We start from the raw sequence: 23,619 nt of genomic DNA, 5'->3' as shown, positions 1-23,619 counted from the left end.
TGTTGTGTTTACTGAAAGTTTCCCAAATTCTGTGACGATATAAAAACAGTAAAAATCATTGTATAAAGACATTAATAGTTACTCTGTGGTTACAAGGTTGGTCACATTGATCTACCTCATGTAGAAAAGATTTAAAACAATGGGATAAACATGTACTTAAAAAACTGTTTTTACTTACACAAGAATATTGTGCTTAAACTGGCAGCGATAACTTGACAATACTATTACTATACCAAGGCCACCTCCAACATTTCCCAAGACAGCCCGGAAAGTTTTCAACCATACCTGTCAAAAATACAATTTGACAATGTATTACAATTTTTGCTGCAAGCTAATGTAATTTCACCACCACATTATTTGAAGCTTCTGTTGTAACTGTAGTAATGGAAAATTAAACGTAACTATAAAGCAGTACATCTATACTGAAGTTTGCTTACATATTAGATGTGAAAATTTTTATTCAGAAGCACTTGTGTGGTTACTGTTTAAATCCTTTCCTCATGACTTGTCATTTACAACTACTTGCTGTATGAGCAGTATAAAACAGGAGTTCCCAAAGTTAGGGCCATGTAGTGAAGTGTCAGGGGGCCATAAAAAATATACAATAATATTTAGCATGATACATGGACTTTTCTATACATTAAAATACTTTTGACAGCTTCCAGACCTCTTACTGGAGCCTTGATTGGGCAACATTATACTGAAAGATAAAAATTTGTTAAATGTGGAATACTGCTTTAAAATTGATATCTAAGCAATAATCATAACAATATATGACAACTGGTAATATATGTTATTAAACATATGGAATTATGATAAATATAAAATATAAATTAATTGCCTCAATAGAACAAAGTTAAGGAAAATAATTATAAGCATTATACCGAGAAATAAGAATAACAGAATTTTCATACTTCAACTAATGCATTGTAACATGGTTTAATTTTACATCAAAGCCTCAACAAGTAACATGTTTTACTGCTTTGATAACTGGTGTCCAGGCATTCCTTTCACAAAGGATGTGGTTTATAGCATTTGATGAAGTGTGATAATCAATACAGTGGAAACACTATGTCCCTTATAGGTAAGGTCCTAAGAACACCAAATAGACAGTAAGAACTGTGCTGTTAACATATTAGCTATAATTTTCACATTGAAGATAATCCATATAATAGATTTAAAAAAATACAAATGTAACAAATAGATGACAAAACACCAACCACAGAAAAATCATGGAAGCTACTGCCATTCAAGCACAAGAATATGAACCATCAGTTACTCAATACTGCATGTACATCATTTATCAAAGACATAAAACATACTATTTGCTGTGGTTTGAATGTAAAATTAAACTTTTACTTTTAGAGTGTAATATTCAAAATATAAGAAATATTCTGTACCCTTAGTTCACTACACAATATTTATAATCGCATATTTTTTCTTATGTTTATCATATTGAAGTAATTGATTTAACTTTCATCTACATCATATTTCTGTGTTTAATAGTTTTAACACCAAATGTTAGATGTTATATTTGTTGCCTAAATATCTATTTTATCTCACAGTACATTGTTGCCTGATGGACTCTACAGTATCAGGGCTGAAAGCTCACAAATAAAAGTATTTTATTATAGAGAAAAGTTTGTGAAATTTTACATGTTATTTTATGTACATCATGAGTCTTGAAAAATAATTGCACATAGCATTGAGGTACTCAGTACCTGTAGGCTCCCCAAATGGGAAAAATCATTCTGGATGCAGAAAATGTCCTTGGGGGCCTTTTATTGAGAATGTTTGGGAGCTTCTGGTCTAAAGCATATTCTGGTAACTATCAAATTACTTAAGCATATACAAAAGATGAATGGTACACAAACATTTATTATTTTATAATAGTTTCTTAACTTTCAAGTGTTAACTATGTGCACAGTTGATAGACAAAGTGCAAATCTCATGATCTTTTACAGAGTTATCAAACATTAATTTCACCCTCATTACTGATGCTTCAACAGTTCATAGTAGAGGAGATTAAATACCAGGTACAATATTACTAAAGGAAAACTGCAGGTTCTAAATGTCATGCACATGTAAACTGAACAACAAAAGTATTTTTATTCATCATGTAGATATAACCTTGCACTCCCATTTTTTCAGAGTGATATCGGTTCACATACATCCTGAATTTATATACTTTAATACATCAGACTTTCTGTGTACAACAGATTTGATCATTTTACTAAAAGCTTGCCAGAGTTAACCAATTTTTGTAGGGCTTTTTTTATGTTCACCAGAGAAATCATTATCAAATCAGTGAGTACAGTAGATGGCTACAAAATATTCTGAAGATTCACATCCTTTCTGAATGTTATATTCATATTTATTCTATTGAAATAACATACACAATTGTTTTTCACTGGCTCGTTAATTATCTGTATAAATTTTGAAAATAGTTTTATTTTCAAAAATGAAATGTGTATTCAACTAATGGACAACTAATATAGGTCTATGGCTAAAACTAGTTGCATTTTTTAAAAATCTTTTGTTTGTGAGGTTTACATGGTAACAGAGCTATTATATTTTATATGAAAAAACTTTCATTAAGTAATATGTTTATTTTCATCAAGAAAAATTCAATAATTTTGGCATTATTGAAAAAATAATGGAATGGTATTAATTATATTATTAGCTTGTTACAGAGTTTCTACTTGACATTTATGATATACATTTATTTACAACAGCATGGAATAAATAAACACAAAAAAAATGTTAAAAATAATAATAAATAAATCTCACTTTTAATTGAACATACTTATGAAGCTAAGCATGATTCAAAGAGAAAAAAGGTACTTTAGCACAACCTCCAAACATCAATGATAATATCAATAAATCTATTCAGATAAGAAAATGTAACAAAAATTACTTTAATGTATTAGATAAAGATCAAGGAGCAGAGGTATATGAAGTTAATAGGTGGCATGAAATTCGTTAGGCTAAACTGTATGTAAATTTGAGGATGTGATTTTAGAAATTGTTTACAGGGCTTCTCCCATTTGCAAAGTATAGCACTCCTGAAAATAACGTAATAAGGCATCAAAACATAAGTGTATGAGATTGTTCCCAATCTCACAACATTTTATCTTCATACAGTAAAATTTTTTTTTTATTATATCTTGAAACTGGTTATTGTCTAAATTTAAATTCAATATGTCCTATTAAATGTTGACTATTTCTTTAATACATCCTTGTCAAAATTTACATAAGTATTATCCTAACCTTAATATGGAAAATGCTATGTTAAGAAATGCTATTCACTTTTCCATACAATAAGTAGCTAGAATTGCAAAATGAATAGATGATGAATGGACCAAAGTAGAGACAGAAACTAAGAACATGAGTATAGCATTAGAGAGAAAGAAAACTAATGGAAAGCTCATGTTAGACCACGACGATTTCAAGCAGGGAATATCTTTCATCCATACAATTGTGAATGAGAAAAAGTACTGTAACAAAAAATGCCTTTCTTGGTGTATAATGATCAAAAAGGTGGGCAGAACACAGAAGTTGCTCAAACAGCCTGTATATCTCAGCTGTACAGTATGATAGATAATCCTTAATTGACACACCTACCAAAATAAGCAGATGCGAGGATGAATAATTCCAAATTTATGTTTTGAAATTAATACAAGACCCATCCAGCTACAGGGTTCATACTTCCAATGATAAAAGGAATTTCAGGACTTACCTAGTACCTCAAATACAAATTTCCAAATGTGTGTTCTAATATATAAGAAATCTAATACACATTTTCAGTAATATTTTAATGATAAACTGGCACATTTTAATGATCATGTAAGATACCATACAATCAAGAGAATATATGTATACAACAAAAAATTTTACTTTTATTATAACATTGTGAATAAAAATCATAACATCAATAAGCACTCTCTAGCTTTCAGTTATTAATGATAAATACATAACTCATAATTTTGTGCACAAGTATTTGATTTTTAAATGTATTCTCAAGGCAGCTGGTATGGGTATTAGCACTTTAATTAAAATAAAATACAGAACAATGTTTTGACCTTCTTAGGTCATCTTCAGGAATGGTATGTATAAGTCAGTATGATGAAATATTATGCAGGAATTAGCTAATGCCCTGGAATACACTGATAATGCTTGTTTATGAAAGAGAAGTATGTCAAGAACACACCTGAAAACAGATGTTTGAACCAACACAACACAGTAAAAGTTCTCTGACTGTTTATGTGAACTTCATTAGAGACTGGACACAATAATTATATAGTGCAATGAAAGCTAGGAGAGATGTTTACGTTAATCAGGAAAAATATTCCAAATAAGGGGTTAGAACCTTTGAAGTAGGATTGACATCCAGAAGACAAGTATAAATACATATAAACATGACAGTGAGTTACAGTTTTCTTAATGTAACCAGTCATGGAGTATTTTTGTTTTTAATTCAGAGAAATGGGATGAGTTGCAAAGAATCAATCAAGTGACTGGTCATCTACTTGCTGGTGGACATGTGGACTATTTGGGAGATTGCAAAGATACCTGAAAGAAATAATAAGAACCCCCTATTTTTGGCCAGAAAGTTAGTTGTTGAGCTAGAAAGAACCTGCTACTGAAATTAGAGCCAGTTAGTTCTTGAATTTTTTGCTGCTAGTCTCCTGAGAGAAGTTTTTAACCTAAGCTGTGATGTACAAAATAATCATGCCAGTGTCTCCCTTGCAAGGTCCAAAGAATATGCCTCTCTCAAGCTTCACGTATGTAATCAATGTTACCTATCTCTTGAACTGAAGAACATAATTTGAATTTGATGTAAAAAATATAGTACTCTTGCTTAAGTATAGATTAGTAACATTTGAATATAGAGGTACTTAAGTGAATAAAAGAGATTAAAAGTATTGTATGTTTACTCAAGAATTGTTGTATTAAACACTGAAGTGTATTCTGAATCTCAGTCTCAAAATCAATTCTTTATTCTAACCATAAACTTCCTCATGTTGGAGACTTGTCTTTCACTCACAACTGGATACCTCAAACTTAATGTTAAGTAATTGTCACTGGTGATAAAACTGAAATTCCAATAACTAGCCCACATGGTCTGCCTGTTACAGAATGAATTGGGAATTAGTGTACTATTTTTGTGTGTTGGGGTTGGAACCCTCAACCACCAGGATCTTCTTTTCCCCTTGACAGGTTGTCACACACGGCAAACCTGTGAAACGACATTCAGATTCCAAAGGAGGTAAACTGAAAAGACAGAACCTTCTCTGGAAGGTCCACTCACCACATAGAGGCATCCACACCAAGAGGAACAAGCATTTGGACAAATATCATCTGGCATCTGAGAGTCCATCTGTCAATTGACAGTTGGCTTTGCAATATAGGTGCATTTATTTTGTGGATTGCATTAAAGAACTGTTTTTGTAGGAATAAATTATTTTTGTTGTATTACTAAAATCAAAATAAAGGGAAACATGGTAAAACTAATGAAACTTTTGTTTCCATACTTAGCCATTCTATAAGGGAAGTAAAATGTTGTAACAACTTCTTTTGACAAAGATATTTCTGGATTGAAACTTGGTTTCAGGACATTCCAAATTTAGCCATTCTTTCAGAGAAGTTTAGTGTTATGATAGCTTCTTTTGCCAAAGATATCACTTGACTGATACTAGGATTTTATAATTTCATGGTATATTTTGATGTTTAACTTCAGTGTATTTGCATACTTGTCTTCAATATTCAAAACAGATATTGATCAGAAGATTCTTCTACATCCAGACTGGAAACTCCTAAACCTAATTCAGTTCAGTTGCTAATTCTATACTGGATAAAATAATTTAAAATTTTACAATGAAAACAAAAACAACAGGTAAAAACTGCCAAATTTAAGATCATTGCATGACAACTAGGCTTTCAAAATATTCTTATTTCTCTCCCTTATCAATAAATTTAAAACAGGTAGATAAATCCTGGCTTTATTAGCCTTTGCAAAGATGAATAAAGCACTGGATGAATCTGGTGTATACTATACACCACAGTTTTATATTCTTTTAAAGCATCCATAGCACAACTTGTGAAGACTGATAACGTTTGAGGACTAAGTCAATGTGTGTGGGGTACAAATTTACTCAGTATATCTACTCAAAAGTTGACAAGCTTTAAAATGTACAAGTCTGTTATACACAAAATCAGACATGTTACAAATGTATTTGTACTCAAAAGATGTTTGTGAGTTGTTGATGTTAGTCTGACAAGTTGGACAGCAATATGATGTTCATGTGAAGAAATACTTGCCTGTCATACAACTTGCATGATCTTTAGAACCTCTGAAATGCACATTTATAGCTTTGTCAGTATCCCTATACATTATATCTTACTATTATCTTACATGAAATATCAAGAAATCACCAATATTGAATAAAATAAACAGTTGATAACTTAGACATCAAATATATTATTCCACACTGAATGGCACTCTGTTAAGGATTATGGCATTCTCACTTTAATTCCATCCATGCACACAGGATTAATCTACAATAATGCCTACACATTGATATTCACAATATTTATGGAAATTAAAAATCAATAAACCTTCACCAATTATGTTTTGAAGTTGAGAAACTTAACAGTGATTAATTTTAACTTTCTTTTCTATTTAAATGAGAAAAAATATTTTCTATATTATATACTATGCTTAATTAGCCATAACAAAATTAACGTTAATGTCTTCTAACTAAATTATATATATGCCCATATTATTTTCACAAGATTCTAATAATCGACAAGCTTAATAACTAGTAGGAAAGGTAATAATAAGTAAAAACAGTTTTCTACAAAATCATAGAATTATTTAACACAATGAAATTGTAGCCTTTTTTAATAAGGTCTTAATATGCGATATTTTAAAAAAAATTGCAGAAATTCATTTTAATACAGCAAAAAAGTGAGGGATGTTTTCATAAACAAAAATATCTAATTAAGCAGCCAAAATATTTTTTTTCATTTTCAGTAATCTTAAATATCTTTGAGCATATTCTACAAATTACTTAATTTTATATAAACTTTTAAATAAGTCACTTCAGTAATTATTTTTCAAGTTCATAATTGTATGAGTTGATTTTATGTAACTATTACAATGCACAAGTTGAATGATGCTATCTGTTTAACAAAAGCTAACGTATAAATAACATTTTGATGTTTAGAAATGTAGTTTTCTGTTTTATTTATAAATCAGAGTTGAAACTTTTTATTCATATATTTGAAAACATGTAAATATTTAGAGCTTCATTGCATTAGAAATGACATACTATAAAATATTCCAATCAAAACTTCAAAGGTAGTTTATTTTATTAGTTTAAACAGTATTGTTAAGTTGCAGCATAAACTTACATCTTGACTTCCAAGAACATGCCAAGATGGCAGAAACAAATTTTCTATGCCAGTATGTGCCCCCTGAAGGTCAAGACCGTGTCTCAAAAGAATAGCACTCACCACCAAAGCAACAACTGGCACACCTACCAACAAATACAGGACCTATTAAGAAAATTAGATATTAATACTGTACGATAACACTGATCACATATTTCAGGTAGCAACAAAATACATCCAGAACCTGTAATCTCATTTTATGGTTGCAATACCAAAAACATATTGATGCATTTCCAAAGAGAAAAGTTGAAAAATGACACAAAAATTATGAATCACATGCAAATGTTTCATCACTTCAAAGTAATAGTCTATCAACAAAACTGACATTAACAAAGGTAAAAGCAAAGTAATTGTAGGAGATATCTTGTGATCATCTAGAGTATCATCAAGATTTAGCTGAGCTCCAATAATAGCACTAATCATTGACAAAAAAAAATGTATTTTATAATGTGCCTTTAACAAAAATGTATAACCAAGTTTGTACACAATATTCACTGAATAGGGCCTTCTACAGTCTTATTCTATCAATACTTTGAGGATTTGGGATATTAGTCATAAATATAATTCTTAAAGCCACACTATTTACAAAACACAAGTTTGTGCATATAATTCACAGAGTATGCCCTTCTCTGATTTTATTATATGAATATGTTCAGGATGTAGGTCATTAATCACAACTGTAAGAAATGTTACCTAAACCTTTGATGGAAAAAAAACTACAGTAGAGACACATTATTAAAGTGTCTGAAAAAAGCCAAGGCACAAACATGTACCATGGAAATATTTAATTGCATTCATATTATTGAATTAGCTTAGAAACAATCAATTAATGGTTGAGACCTATTAGACTGTTGTACAATCAAGCTGTGTTGATTTCAGGAAATGGAAAATAATTTTTACAGTAATTATCTAAATAAAATAAAAACAGCATATGCTTATTTTTGATACTACAGAGTATTGCAAGAAAGTTTTTTTTTCTCAATTTCTGACAAAAAAATCCAAAAATATAAGGAACATTGAAACCCATTCTAGGGTTTGCATTTGTTTATACAACATTATAAATTACTGTTATGCAATTATAAATTATCCCATGTAAAAACATTGAAATTTACACTTTATTTAACACTTACATAGCTACAGAGATTACAATGGGTACTTCCAGCTAGTTGTCTTTCCCCTAGTCAGCAGTTAAAAATTAGTGACAACCTTACCAGCATTCCAATAACAAAGACAGGGTGAACAAGTTTTGTGGCAATAAAATTAAAGCCCCAGACCCACAAATCACACAAAATAAGGTACACAGAAACAAAGAAACCATTTAGATGAGCAGCTGTAAGTAGGCAGATGATTTACCCAGCACCTTATGAATGCATTTTGCCTCTTGGTGTGCAATTTTACTGTGTTTTGAACAGTTTAATTAAAGATCCTATATATATGCAACACTAAAGTTCACCAACAAAGAACTAACCTTTCCAAGTGACCAAGCGCCTCGAATTAGACAGAGAGCAGGAATTATCATAGTAATGGCTGAAATCTTGATCAATAACATGAAGAAATTTCCTCCAATGTACCCCTCATACACTTCGTTTCTTTAAAAAATCAAAATATTAATAGTATTATTCTTAAATGAAAAATTATACACACACACACAAGTATAAAATCAGCTGAAACCATTTAAAAATGAATGTTTAGTGATACAGTAATGCAACTCACCACCTGTGGAATTGATAAAATTACTGAAATTATATTTTGTTTGTATTTGGGGCTTAGCCCAAGTTTTAAATGGAAATTTACCTTTTTTTCTATTCAGAAACTGTTGTGTACAAACTAATATAATTTACAAAATAAGCTCATTTTCAACAATAAAAAAGTATATACACAACAACATTCACCAGGTTATTTTTGGAGACATAGTAAATGTATGTTAATTCCATTACCAAAGTGTACTAAAATTAGCAACAGTTTTATTCTTCAGTCTTACCAACACTATTTTTACTTATTTCTGATACAAATTGAAATATTTCATTCAAAATTATTGATAGTATTAATAATAAAAGTTGGTTGGTTGGCATTTTATGGTACAAAGAAACTGGTAAAAAAAATTAAATATAAAGTAAAATTGTAAAACTTCATAAAAAAAAATCAGGATAAAACAAAACAAATTCCATTATTTGAATTAAAAATTTAGAGTTGAAAAGGCCAATGACTCTTAAAAAAACTAAAAACATTTGTAGAATGGATAGTGTCACCATTGCCAATGACACTGTACAGCATCATGGGTAAAATCTGTGAACAAATCATGTCTAGAATGATGCCGTCATTCTGAGTCGTAATGACAACGAAGCAGTAAAATGTGGACTATTGTGACTTGAGTGTCACACAGACCCTACATTGGTGCATCAATCCTACATTAAAGAAAAAGGCGAGTTAAAAACTTGTGACCAATGCATAATCTAGTTAAGACAACTTCCTCCTTCTGATCCTTACAGAAACAAGATGTCCAAAGTCCAATAGAAGGTTTTATCTGAAAAAGATTGTTTTCATGTTGCTCAATCCAAGTCTACTGCTAACTGGCACAGAGCCAAGCCTTGAACACAGTCCATGTATGGAACAGGCACAGTGGTGATAGTGCCAGAGCAAACAAATTTAGCTGCAGTGTCAGCGAGTTTGTTCCCACAAATACCAACTTGGCCTGGTATCCAGAAGAGCTGGATAGAAGTAGATGTTAAAGCAAAATGAGCTAGTCAGTTTTCAATATCAACAAGAATAGGGTGAGAACTAATGTGAAGTGATTCCAGGGTCAATACAGAGCAAAGCAAGTCTGTATAAATGGTAGAGTTTGAGTACTGTTCAGCTTATATGAATCCACGGCAAGAAAAATGGTGTACAGTTTGACAGTAAACACAGAAACTGTGGAAGGGATTCTTTGTTCAACTACTGAACCACAACAAACCATGGCAGAGCCCACAGAGTCACCTTATTTCAAACCATCTGTATAAATAGGAATGGAAGGATGGTTCGAAAGATGTTCAGCAAATAAAATATGGTACTTCCAATTGGGAGTATCCACCTTTCTCTGATGACTCAAAGTAAGGTCACATTTGGGGATGGCAATAAGCCACTGTGTGATGGGCTGACAAGTGAATACAGCAATGTCATCCAAGAACATACCCAATTCATCCAGCTGCATGCGAAGACCAAAAAAAAAAAAGGCACATCATCTATACTGAAAATTCATAGCCCACTGAGGAAGGAAAATACAACCCTATGTGGAATGCTGTGGTAAGGATTGAATTAAAGAGAGTTGGCAAATGGCAGAAGTATAGAGGAGGTTCATGCAACTGTGTACAAATTCTGGACTGGGTAAGTGCTGAAAGCATCCATGCAGAGCCAAAGCTCCTGATGATGAACGAGGTCCAGCATCTTGAAGGTCAAGATCCTGACAGAGCCATAAACTAGAGATGCGTAGTCCAGTTTCAATCAAGTATCTTCACCATAAAATAACGATCTGCTCCCCAAGTGGAAGAAAGAACACGGAGGATGCTCTGTGCTCTCGTAAACTTGACTCATAGCTGCTTGATGTGTGGTAAAAAGGTCAGCTTATGGTCAAAGATGAGCTATAAGAACTTGGTTTCAGGGACAATGGGAAGTGCAACTTCACCAACACAGAGTTCAGGATTGGGGTATGTACCCCATTGGCAGCAAAAGTGCATGCAAACAGTTTTAGAGAGAGAAAAGTTAAAACCATTTGCTGTAGTCCATTTCAGTAAATGATTCAGGGCAGTCTGTAGCTTCTGCTTAATAAACCTCATGTTCAACAACTAGCACGAGATGTGGAAGTCGTCGACATAGAGCCTGTTTGCAACAGTAAGAGGGAGTTGTCCAGTGATGGCATTAATCCTTATACTTAAAGGTGTGACACTCAAGATACAGCCCTGAGGGACTCCAAGTTCCTGTAGGAAAAAATAGGAAAGTGTCGAACCCACATAAACATAGATTCACCTGCCCATTAAAAATGTTTTAATAAAAGTAGGCAAATTACCAGACAACCCACATATGAGTGGAGGTCTCGTAATATGCCATACCTCCACGTAGTATCATAAGCCTTCTCAAGGTCAAAGAATACTGTTGTTGCTTGAAAAAGGCTTCTCTGATCAATGTTTCAAGTCAAATCAGGTGGTCCATGGTGGAGCACTGACACTGGAACCCATACTGGGTGGGCAAGAGGTTGTTTGATTCAAGGAAATAAACAATATGAGCATTAACTATCTTCTCTAAGGTCTTAAAGAGACAGCTTGTCAAAGCACTTGGACAGTAGTTTGAAGAAATCTTGGGATTCATCCCAGGCTTAGAGAAAGTTAGGACAATTGTCTGGTGCCATGCATCAGGAAAAACATTCTCCTGCCAGATTCAGTTAAAAACAACCAGAAGAATAGCAAGAGAACCAGAAGTGAGATGGGGCAGCATCTTGTAGTGTATATCATTAGGTCCATCTGGTAAAAAGCCAGCTTGAGTTTCACCAGTGTTAAGGGGCAATTATAGTCATAGAGACCATCAGCCAAAAATGAAAGAGGCAATTGCTCTGCCCGAGTCTTGATAGCTAAGAAGGTGGAGGATGAAGCAGAAGTGCTAGATACCCACGCAGAAGCTTTGCCAAAAGTATCAGCAATGCTCTGGGCATCAGCAACTTTCTGGCCATCAGAGAGCAAGATCGAAAGGAGGAGAGAATTATACTGCCTTCTGACCTTCCAAATCTTGTCTCATATGACTTTGAAACTGGTGGTAGAAGAGATGCTGGTTCTGAATATAATCTAAGATTCCTTCTGACTTTGACATCTTACCTGCAGACCATTTGAATGAAACTGCTGAAAAGGGATGAGGTTCAAAAGTGTGGGATACCTACTAAAGGTATCCCAGGCCAATTTTTGACTCTTGCATGCCATTTGGCAGGCAGGATTCCACCACAGACAAAGATATCATGGAAAATGTGTCAAGGCTTCAGAAATATATTGAGCAGTTCCCAGGATAATACAGTCAGTGACTGCTGCCATGCAGTCATCTATCGATAACTTACAGATGACAGCAGGATCAAATTCTGCAAGAGTAGTGAAAGAGGGCCAGTTGACTTAGTCTAGCTTCCACTGTGGCATGCAAGTCGGGTGGCATTAACCATAGCCAGACTCTTTCAAAATGATAGGAAAATGGGTTACTGTTGGCCCTTCATGAAAAGTGGGAGAATAGTGAAGAGGAGCAGACTGAGAGATCAATAACAGTAAAAGACTGACTAGGAGCATGAAAATAAGTACAAGAACCAATATTGATGAGAGAAAGGTTGTGAACTAAGAGCATACTCTCTATGGAGCAACCCCTTCCATCAATATTTGCAACTTCCCAGAGGGGATTATGTCCATTTAAGTCCCCCTGTAAAAAGAAGGGAGACAATACCTGTTCAATGAGAGCATCATTGTCTGATTGATTATAGGACTTTCCAGGAGACAGGTAGAGAGAACAAACAGAATGATACAACCCAAGGAAACATGGATGGCTACAACCTCCAAGGGTGTGTTGAATGGCAAAGACAGGCACTTGTGTATCACACGACCTGTCATTTCTGTACAAAAATAACTGCAAAAAGGTGAGTGTATTGGCAGATTACAGAAATGTTTTCAAATGAAAAAACACACAGAATAGTAAGAATCAATCAGTGTTTTAATGTCATACAGATTAGAATGTAAACCTCGACAGTTCCACTGTATCGAAGTGGCAATTTTTTCTTTTGGATAAGCGAGTTGGATGGAGAGCCCTTCTGTTTTTGACCACATCTTTTTTCTTTATCAGAAGGAGGTTTATTGACTTCCACAGATACTACACCCTGGATCAACTGGGCAGGTCTCTGTCATTGGAAGAAGATTCCAGTGACTGAGGGCACAAACAAATGATCATTCTGCATCTCGGAACTGGAGAATAAGATGGACCCAAGGAAAGGCCTGAACATGTAAGCAAGGGTAATGGATCTGGGGATCTGCTGGAAGAAATGGTAGAGACAGAGATGGGTGTTGACATTGAATCAACTTTCTTAACCATGGAGGGCAAAAGACTTTTCATATGGTGTGAGAATGATTCTTTCGGAGGTACTAAAATATCAATCTGCACTCCCACTGTAGCAGTGGAAAAAGGTGCAGTAGCATACATCTGAGATGGAGTGGTGGACAGTAACTTTTGAGCCTTGGGGTAAGAAATGTTTTCAGCCATTTTCAAATGCTGTACCAACTTTTCTTCCACCCATCTACAGCATGAATGAAAGATGGGTGAAAGCCACAACAGTTAATACTATGTGGATCTATTTCACACTCATATGTATCATGATCCTTCCCACCACAATAAGCACACATCAAGGGACCACTACTGATGTCTTTGAGTGACCAAACCACTGACACTGGAAATATCTGAGAGGGTTTGGAATATATGTTTGTATCTTGCAATTTAGATATCCTGCCTTGAGGGTGGCAGGTGGACGTGGTGATATAAATGTCATAATTAGGACATTGGTTGGCATCATAATTTCATCTTTGCAAGTGGAGATATGCTTTGCTCCAGAAATAACTTGAATGGAGAAACCAGCGAGAATCTCTGACTTGGAGATGTTCTTCAAATCCCTCTCAACAATAACTCCTTGTGATAAATTAAATGTAGCATGTGGAGTAACCTCAATGGGTATATTCCCAATGGCCTTTGAATGCATGAAGAGTTTAGTGTGGATGTTTCCACCAATATGTCACCAGAGCAGAGCTTTCTGACTGACTTAGGAGAGCCAGCAAGCTACTCTAGTCCATTCTGAAGAAAAAATTGAGACATTTGCCCCAAAAAATCTGTCTATAAAAGAATGTAATATCAGAAAATGAGGTACAGGTGTTAAAGAGACTGAATATTGCTGTTCAGAATCTTCAAGACATTGTTGTTTATCTATGGTCTGCTTTTCCACTATTTTATTTTTATTTTGGGGATCCATAATAAAGAATATTTCAATACCCACTGATCCCACCACCATGGAGCCCTATGAGGGGATGCACTACAATGCTAAACAAGAACACTACAGCAATGCCAGGGTTTTGTGAGCACAAAACCCAAACACCAGCATTAGACACAATGCCCAAAACACCTCTTAAGAAAATCCAGCACTGGTACTTCATTGACCTTACCCCAACTGACCATGGGGGGCTACCCCACAGCTGCCTTTCTACAAGAATTCATGGCCAAAGTGGTGTGTTAGGGCTGCACCCCTCAACCACCAGGATCCTCTCCTCCCCTTCACAGGTTGCCACACACAGCAAACATGTGAGTGGATGTTTAGATCCTAGAGGAGGTACACTCAAAGAAAAGAACCTTCTCTGGGAGGTCCCCTCACCACATACAGGAATCCACACCAAGGAGAATACTAACAGTTGAATGCAAGGTGAAATTTTGGAAAAGTATTCATTAAGAATTAAACTATAAAAATAAACTGAAACACATGGCACTTTACACTTGCTTATAGGTTATTGCAGAATTGTGTTCATACCTATACATACAAGGATAATTCAGCATTGTGATACTAAAAATATAAGTAATCAAGGTATTGGGTATATATATTTTGCTCCTCCACTCTCTCTGCTGTTACTGGTACAAAAATTGTCTTAACTAGTGTGTCAAAAAGGCAGAAATCCAGATACAGAAAAGTGTTCCATGATATTTTCTTATTTAAATGAATTCTATAATGGGACAAATTCTTATTTAACTCGTGAAAAGAAAGAGCTTTTGCTACAAAATGCACTTTCAGGTCTCATAATTTCAATGATAATATTACATTTTAAAATATTACCACAAAAATGAAAGCATTTATTTTAGAATTACTAAGTAAGTCATGCATATCTAAAGTAGATATAAGAATTGTTTAGCGGGACTGAATTTGAAAAGCAACTGCAGAAACTTCACCTTGCTCCTAAGTCTTGTGGTAAAAACTGAAATAAGAGTATGTGCTTTGTAACAAATAATTACACTAAAACAAACAAGTTCAGTTTTCTTTGGCAAAGTCAATTTCATTTCATAAATATTTATGAGAAAGCAGAGAAACATTGTCTGGCTGTCTATTCTTTAAAATCAGGGAATAAAAGTAGTGTTTGTAAGTTTTTTAAACCAACCTGGGGCAAATTAATGTACAATAATCTAGCAGTACACAAGTTAATATTTAATAATAAATTTATATTTTAGAAGTTTTAAAAAACTAAGAATTAGAACTCTTTTCATTAATTATAGTAAGATCTAGTACCATTTGAAAGCTTACTTCTCTTCTGTGTTCATGCAGGATAAAAAAAAAAGAAAAACAAACTGTAGAATTTTAGAGGCTCACATCCAAGAAAGAGACATTCAGAACTGCCTGTCTGCATCAACACATTCTATTACCCCATGTATCTGTACACTATGATCATGCATTCTTATCAGGTAACAAATGTTCAGTGGTTTGCAAATGTATTATATAATTTTTATCAAACAAATCTTCAATACTGAATTTTAAATTTGAAAAAAGACAAAATGTCGTTGAAATAATGCACAATAAAGGTATGTAAATTACTTTCAAATCAGCTTTATGTGTCATATATTCAATTACTCATTTTATTTATTAATTATAATTGCGAGGTATGTTCAAAAAATATGCGGACTGACGTCATAAAACAAAATGTACTTTATTTAGAAGTTACAGGTCTAAAACCCCTTCATAGTACTCTCCTCCCCAACGCACACACTTATCCCAACGGTGTTTCCACTTGTTGAAACAGTCCTGGTATGCTTCTTTTGTAATGTCCTCCAGCTCCTTTGTCTTAATCTCGGGAATCGTCTTAAATCTTCTTTTCAAGGGTCTTTTGAGTTTGGGGAACAAGAAAAAATTGCAAGGAGCAAGGTCAGGTGAGTAGGGGGTGGGGAAGAACAGTGATCGAGTGTTTGGCCAAAAACTCACGAGTTCTGAGGGCTGAATTTCACAGCAACGCAGTGCATCTTCAATTTTTAAATCAAAATCTCATAACAACATCCAACTGATATCCCACACTCTTCAACAAGCTCCCTGACAGTCAGATGTCGATTTGCCCGCACCAGGGTGTTGATTTTGTCGACGTGTGGGTTGTCAGTTGACGTGGAAGGACGTTCAGGACGCTCATCATCTTCAATGGACTGTCGACCATCCTTAAAACGTTCATGCCACTTGAAACATGCCGTACGCTTCATAGCAACATCACCGTAAGCCGTGTTAAGCATAGCAAAAGTTTCAGTCGCAGATTTTCCAAGTTTAACACAAAATTTCACAGTAAGTCATTGCTCATTCAGGTCATTCATTCTGAAATCCGCCAAACGAAAAAATCGCACTTCACTTAAAACCGCATAGCTAATACACAAATGAAGATATCTGCAATCAGGAAATGGCGTTGTAATCAGCTGATCTGTGCAAACCTAGCTACACCAAGCGGATTCCCCTGGAACCAACTGGAGCCGTGCAATTCAAACAGTCCGCGTATTTTTTTAACAGCCCTCGTATTATGTTTATATTGTTTTCTGCCAACATATATATACGTGAATAACATATTCAATCTCCATATGAAAACAGGACAAAACTAAGGGTAGAGTTCTTTCACACCTCTTTCTCAAACTCAAAAAGAACTCAAGTTTCATATCATTCTTGGCTTTATCTGTGTCAACCACATCTACCTTATTTATATCAAATGTGAATACAACATCAACTTATGGAACAACAGCTGAGAATTTTACACCAAACTTAATCAACTAAAGGTGAAGGGAATGGAAATATATGTGATTAACAGTTTGTTTCTTTTTACTATAAAAATGCAATTTTTTTTCAGGTTTCATTGCCTGTAGTCTTATTATGTTTCAAACTACTCAAGAAATTCTACACAGCTGTTAGCACATTAACCATATTCAACACCATGATAAAAAACCTAAAGCAGCAGCTATTCCTTCTAATATAGATAACAACCAGCAAAAACAGTGTGGAAGATGCTTGTAAGGACATCCTTTCCAAGTTTATGGACTCGGTGAAAGGCACAGAGGTGACAAAAGACATGCTGTCAGACAGCAGTTACAAAAACAAGACAGTTTTATAAATTTTAGGAATCTGATTCCTCAGAAACATTTTAAGTATTGTGGAAGTTGTATTACAGTGTTATCTGTCCATACATATAATATTTTATGTAAATTACAAGGCAGACACAATTTCTGGAAACAAGACATTCACACAGTTTCTAACTGAATTTTAGAATAATCTTACCTAATATTTTCTAACTTCATGTGTATTAACACCCAAGTTTAAATAAACATCACAATTAAAAAATGTTCTGTAAAATTGTGAAATAATGATTAGAGTTAAAATACAAGATATTCTCATAATTTCATCAAAAAATTAAGTATTTTCTTTAGGATGTTCTACAAAATTATTTGAGCATGTGGAAAAATACAAGGAAATTGCTTCAGAAAGTAGAGTAAGCTGGGTAAATCATGTTAATTGAAATGCTATAAACATATATCAGACAAATTTGTCAGTAATTCAGAAGTAACATATGAAGTTGTAAATGAAAAACAAATGGAAGATAACTAAGGTACTTATTTAAAACATATCTCACATGGTTAGTGAAAGTTAACAATTTCCTTATCTGAAGACATTTATGATAGATGCTCACCTCTTCACATAGAATAACCTGATCCTTCTTGCATCTGCCTATGATATTTTCATGCCATTAATCATGAACTACCTCTCACCTAAAAAAAAACATGTTTTATGTGAATCATGATGTCATGATTATGCAACAACAGTCCTCTGTCAACAGGAAAGCAACATGAGCTTCTTGTGCAACAGCACCCCCTGAACATTTGTTTGAATTCACTTCATTCTCAGATAAGGCAAGAAGAAAGTGCACAAAAAGTGTGAAGAATGGATGGAAAGGCATGAAGAGCTGAGCATCTATTGGAAATAAATTTTCAGGTGAGAAAATTGCTAGACTCCAAGATAATACCTCCCTCTCATGCACAGAACAGATATAATCCCACACTGAAACATTGGAAAGGTCACTGCAAATAGTAACCTTGATGAGAACCTGAAGAGAAAATTCATGGAGTGTGACACTCAATGTCAGAGATTGGATCTCATAAGAATCTGGCTGGAAAGGCAAAATAGCCTCAACTGTCACAGGAATGGACAAAACTTTTGTATGACCAGCCAAGCACTAACATACAAGTCATTAACTGCTAAAAAAGTTTAGTGTGATTAAAGCAAAATCAAACAGTATAAATGTGTCTCAATCAACTCAACTGTATAGACCAAAACAGGGATGATAAGCCTATCCTGAATGCAAGAAGGCAGCACACTGGCTGTTTGAGGGGTAACCCACACTACATAGACAGTGCATTCACTACCCTACTTTCAACTATTTCATACTGTACACAATCAATAAAGAATGTTTTAAGGTTCACCACCTCAGAGGCTAGGTAAGGGTCTTCCAAGCCCTAATAGAATCAAGGAGAGAAAATTTGAATTTGGGAGACAGAGAAAAGTACCTGAAACCCCATTGGACACCTGCCAAAAAATGTCTTTGACAAGAGACAGTGTAATGGGTGATCACAAATCCCTATTTTTAAAAACTGACAAATATGAGCCAAAGTGAGCAGTCACTTCCTTTATGCTGTTTGTTCCATGATAGTCAACTGAAGGTATCATCTGGATTGGGCAACTGAGTAGTTTAAATATCATGGGAATAGCTCTAGTGGATTTGCAGAACATCCCATCTCAACAGTGGGTACTGGCAGAGCCAGAGCACATGGGAGTTGAGTTTTTTCTGTTAACCCTAGCCTGTTGCAGGTTTTGGAAAATAAGCATACCCTAGGAAGCAACACCAGCCATCTAGTAAGATCCTATAAAAGGAAAGAATGTTATACATAGTTAAGGAAAAATAAAATGTAGTTACTATCCTCAAAGATGATGTGTAGCTTGAATAGTGACTCAGAAGAACCAAAATCCTGCAGGAAATGAAACAGCCAAATGATGAAAATAATAGGAGACAAATGTGTATAGTCATCCACATGCCAGCCTAAAGGATCTTATCCAATTATCCACACAAAGTGAGCCCCAAAAGAATGAGACAGTTAATAAACCTGATATGATGAAATGTATGTATTAAGTTACACTGAACAGCCCAAACAAGACATAAATGAGCTCAGAAGTGAGAAACTGAAGGGTGAGAAAAAAGGACCACTTTTTAGAGCAGCCAAATTCTCAGGAAGAACGACCTGGTTGGAACAGAGAAGTAATTAGAGAGAAAGAGTACAAAAAGCATTGATGGGAAATACACCCAAACAATAACCACAGGTTAGAAAGAAAAAGAAATGTGTCTTTTGAGAATGATGGTATAAGTAATGCAAAGCCAATAAATCAAATGAAGTACATATATGAAGGTCCCAGGCTTGGCATGGGAATAGGATAAATTGATCAGTGGAGAAGCAAGGATATGAAAAACAAGATGAGAAAAAGGCAGGAAAAAACTGGTGGTAACAGAAAATGCAAAATGTAGTTGAAAAGTCAATTGATAACTAGCAATGATGTAATCCAACAATTCATGGTCAAAAAGTGGGTCACAGTAGGATGGCTTTGATTAAGGAAGAGAACAACAGATCAATGTTAAAAAACATACCACTTCCTTTGTCAGACAAATTAAGTTGAAGGATGAGGGACATCAAAAACGATTGATGGTTGGTCGACTGAGAAACATAATCCGACATCAAGTTCAGAGTCTTTGGCACATGACATGCTTTAAGGCAAACCAATTGGAAATAAATAATAAACAACAGGTTCAGTCTGTGAAAGGAAAGAACTCTGAAATTAGTGCCTCTTGAAAGTTGACGTAAGTAAAGACCAGGGAACTGATGAAACTTCGTAGAATGAACAGCAACTGCCTGTTGTGAAGACAAGTGTAGAGGACAGCATTTCAAAAGTCTTCCACCTTTCGTCTTTCGTGGAACTGTTAAGAGTGAATCATGATCAACTGATCCATGATTAGAGAATGGAAATAGTAATATGCTTAATGGACAGTGAGAAGTTGAAGTACAATGATGACAAATCAGTGCTTCTCCAGAGCCCCAGCTCAACATAAGCCCTCTAGAAGAGGAAAAGGGAAATGCACAACTGAAAAGAATGAATCCTGAGAAAGGTTCCACTGATCTTGCATTGTTCACTGAAAGAGGTAGATGTGTGAATGGTCTAAAGAAATCAGGGGGTTCAAGAAAAGCTAAAGTCCTGCAATGCAAATCAACCTTGTGCACAGGGTGTAAATGAAAAGCACAAATATCAGTGACCTGACATTCCATTGTCTGTAGGATTGGTGGTGAAGACTGAGTCTAACTGTAGTAGGAGTTGAATCACACGCCCACATGTAACAAATATTGAATGAAAATGAGAAAACACTTGGAACGCTTGACAAGCCAGTCCAACTGAGCAGCCTTCTGATGAAGAATGTAGGTTTAAGAGAAGGCAAAACCAATCATTCATGAAATATGTGAACATGGTGGATAAATGTATTCCCAAGACAGCTGATATGGGTATTAGCACTTCAATTAAAGTACAGAACAACATTTTGACCTTCTTAAGTCAACTTCAGGTTAACAGAAACAATTTGCAACAGACTGTTGCCAAGTGCATTTTCTTAGAGACAAGAGTGTAAATGGGTACGATTGTGGGGGTTTGCAATTAGATATTAGGTTATTAATTAGTACAGGTATAAAGGTGTTCTCTTATATTGGTTTAATTTTGGTTTTTGTTGTTGTATAAGTAGGGCTTCTTTGATTTTGTATTTGTTTATATTTGTTTCCCTGCTTAGTATCTGGTTATTTTCTATGGTTATGTTGTGTTTATTTAATTTGCAGTGTTCAAAGACATGTGAAGGTGTTTTTGAATGTTCTTTGAATCTAGTTTCCATTTTTCTGCTTGTTTCTCCAAAACAGAAGTCGTGGCAATTGTTGCATTGTATTTTATAAATAAAGTTGATGTTGTGTTTGTAAGTGTAGTTTAAATAGTATTGACTTTAGTTTTGTACCTAGTTTTTGAATAAATTTGGTGTTTACTGGAATGTTGTGTTTTGGTTTTAGTTTTTTCCAAATGTTATTTTATGTTGGGGTGTATGGAGTTAACATGTTTGAAAAAACTAGGTGTGTGTTCTGTGGATGTGAATCCAGCAACATGTCTAAACCAGTAAGGCATTACACCCACCACTATACTGTTATAAATATGTTGCTGGATTCACATCCACCGAACACACACCTAGTTTTTTCAACCACGTTAACTCCATACACCCCAACATTTAGTTCAACTGTGAACAAGAAAAAACTAACCAAATAGCATTTCTCAACCTCAAGATCACAAGATATACAATTCAAAAGATATGCACAGAAAAAGCACCCACACTGGACTATACATTCCCTGGGACTCAGCACATGAAACAAAACAAAAAATAAACATAGTAAGAATCGAAATAAACACAGTCACAAAACTATTCTCACCTGATAATCAACAAAATAAAACAACATTTCATCAACATCAACAAATTTCCTCAAAAACCATGGAAAAAAATTATATGTACACACCCAGACCAGCAACAATAAATCCCACGATACAACAAACTACAAAACTTTACACTGCTGCACATCATATGTTCCTAACATCAGTGAGAAAATAACCAACATTTGGAAAAAAACTTAACAATATACAACATTCCAGTAAACACCAAATTTATTCATAAACCACATACAAAACTAAAGTCCTTGCTATGTGAAAACTACACTGACAAATATAACACTAACATTATTTATAAAATACAATGCAACAATTGTCACTACTTCTATATTGGAGAAACAAGCAAAAAATGGAAACCAGATTCAAAGAACACACTAAAACACCTTCAGACGTTTTTTCAACACTGCAAATCAAATAAGCACAACATAACCATAGAAAACACCCTGATACTAAGTAGGGAAACAAATATAAACAAAAGCAAAATGAAAGAAGCCCTACTTACACAACAACTAAAACCAAAATTAAACAAATATAAAGGTGTTCCTAATTAGTAACCTAACATCTAACTGCAATGCCCTCTACAATCTCATAACTGTTTACACTCTTGTACCTAAGAAGTGTGCCTGGCAATGGTCAGTTGCAACTCTTTATTAATTAGATGACCTAAGAAGGTCAAAACATTGTTCTGTACTTTAATTTAATTAAGTTGCTAACACCCATACCAGCTGTCTTGAGAATACATTTTTACTTCAAGTGAGTTTCTCATCATCATGGATGGTGGGTAAATGCTCTCATAACTTAGTTGAAGACAAGGAGCAGACACAATACCAAAAAGAAGAACAAAGAAATGAAAGACATAATTCCAATGAACTAAAAAAAGAAAACATCTGGAAAACATAGTTACTGGAATGTAAAATGTTAATTCTAGTTACCCACATTCCAGATGTAAAAAAAACAACAACATCCATATGAAAACAAAGGATAACAAGAATATGAGTGAAATATAACAGGTCTATAACTAAATAACAATCCCCAGTCTTCTTTGGGACCACAGAAAGATGAGAATAACAATGTAGGGTAAATACTCTCTCTACATGGAGTTCTTGGTCAAGAGATCTGAGACTGCATCTTCAGGACATTGTATATTTAGGGAATCAGGTGGAGGAGGAAGAGAAAAGGGTGAGAACTTGAAAAGCCATCTGTTGAACAAAATGAAAGAAAGTAAGGGAAAAAAAAGACAGAAGAGTTTTAACAGAGTCAAACCTGACAGGGTTATCATCAATGAGATGAACAACGATTTTGAAGTTTGGAAGTGGGAGAAGAAGGAGAAGAAGGCCAAAAAGTTGGAATGGGAAGTGGAGGCATGGACTTAGTAGACCTAAAAAGAGAAAGAGAATGATGAGGTGAAAAAAACAAAGTTGAAAACAAAAACTGGTGCTAGGCCTTTATGGTCCAAGTATCCATTGAGCCAAGAACAACCTTTAAAACCTACAGGCAAAGAAATTGAGCCCAACAAAAATCACTGAGAAAAGTATGAGAAAGGCATACATTAGCTAGGAGAGCAT

The 23,619-nt window shown here is 34.4% G+C and overlaps 1 protein-coding gene across 9 annotated transcripts in view; it reads right to left on the bottom strand.

Annotated features, from left to right (window-relative positions):
- Nucleotides 1-23,619, bottom strand: part of LOC143243914 (sodium-dependent serotonin transporter-like) — a 143,324-nt gene that overhangs the window by 69,024 nt on the left and 50,681 nt on the right. For all 9 annotated transcript variants that reach the window (XR_013024812.1, XM_076487694.1, XM_076487699.1 and 6 more), the window contains 3 exons: nt 8,924-9,044; nt 7,417-7,560; nt 179-285 (listed from right to left, as the gene is read on the bottom strand). Coding sequence is in view for 8 of the 9 variants with exons in the window: in XM_076487694.1 (XP_076343809.1) it covers nt 179-285; nt 7,417-7,560; nt 8,924-9,044 (372 nt within the window). In the remaining variant the exon portion in view is untranslated. The remainder of the gene's footprint in view (nt 1-178; nt 286-7,416; nt 7,561-8,923; nt 9,045-23,619) is intronic.

Source organism: Tachypleus tridentatus, chromosome 2 (genome assembly GCF_004210375.1).
Source record: "Tachypleus tridentatus isolate NWPU-2018 chromosome 2, ASM421037v1, whole genome shotgun sequence".
In the NCBI taxonomy this organism is placed as follows: domain Eukaryota; kingdom Metazoa; phylum Arthropoda; class Merostomata; order Xiphosura; family Limulidae; genus Tachypleus; species Tachypleus tridentatus.
The sequence above is the reverse complement of the archived record's forward strand: the minus strand, read 5'-3'. Positions and strand labels throughout refer to the sequence as shown.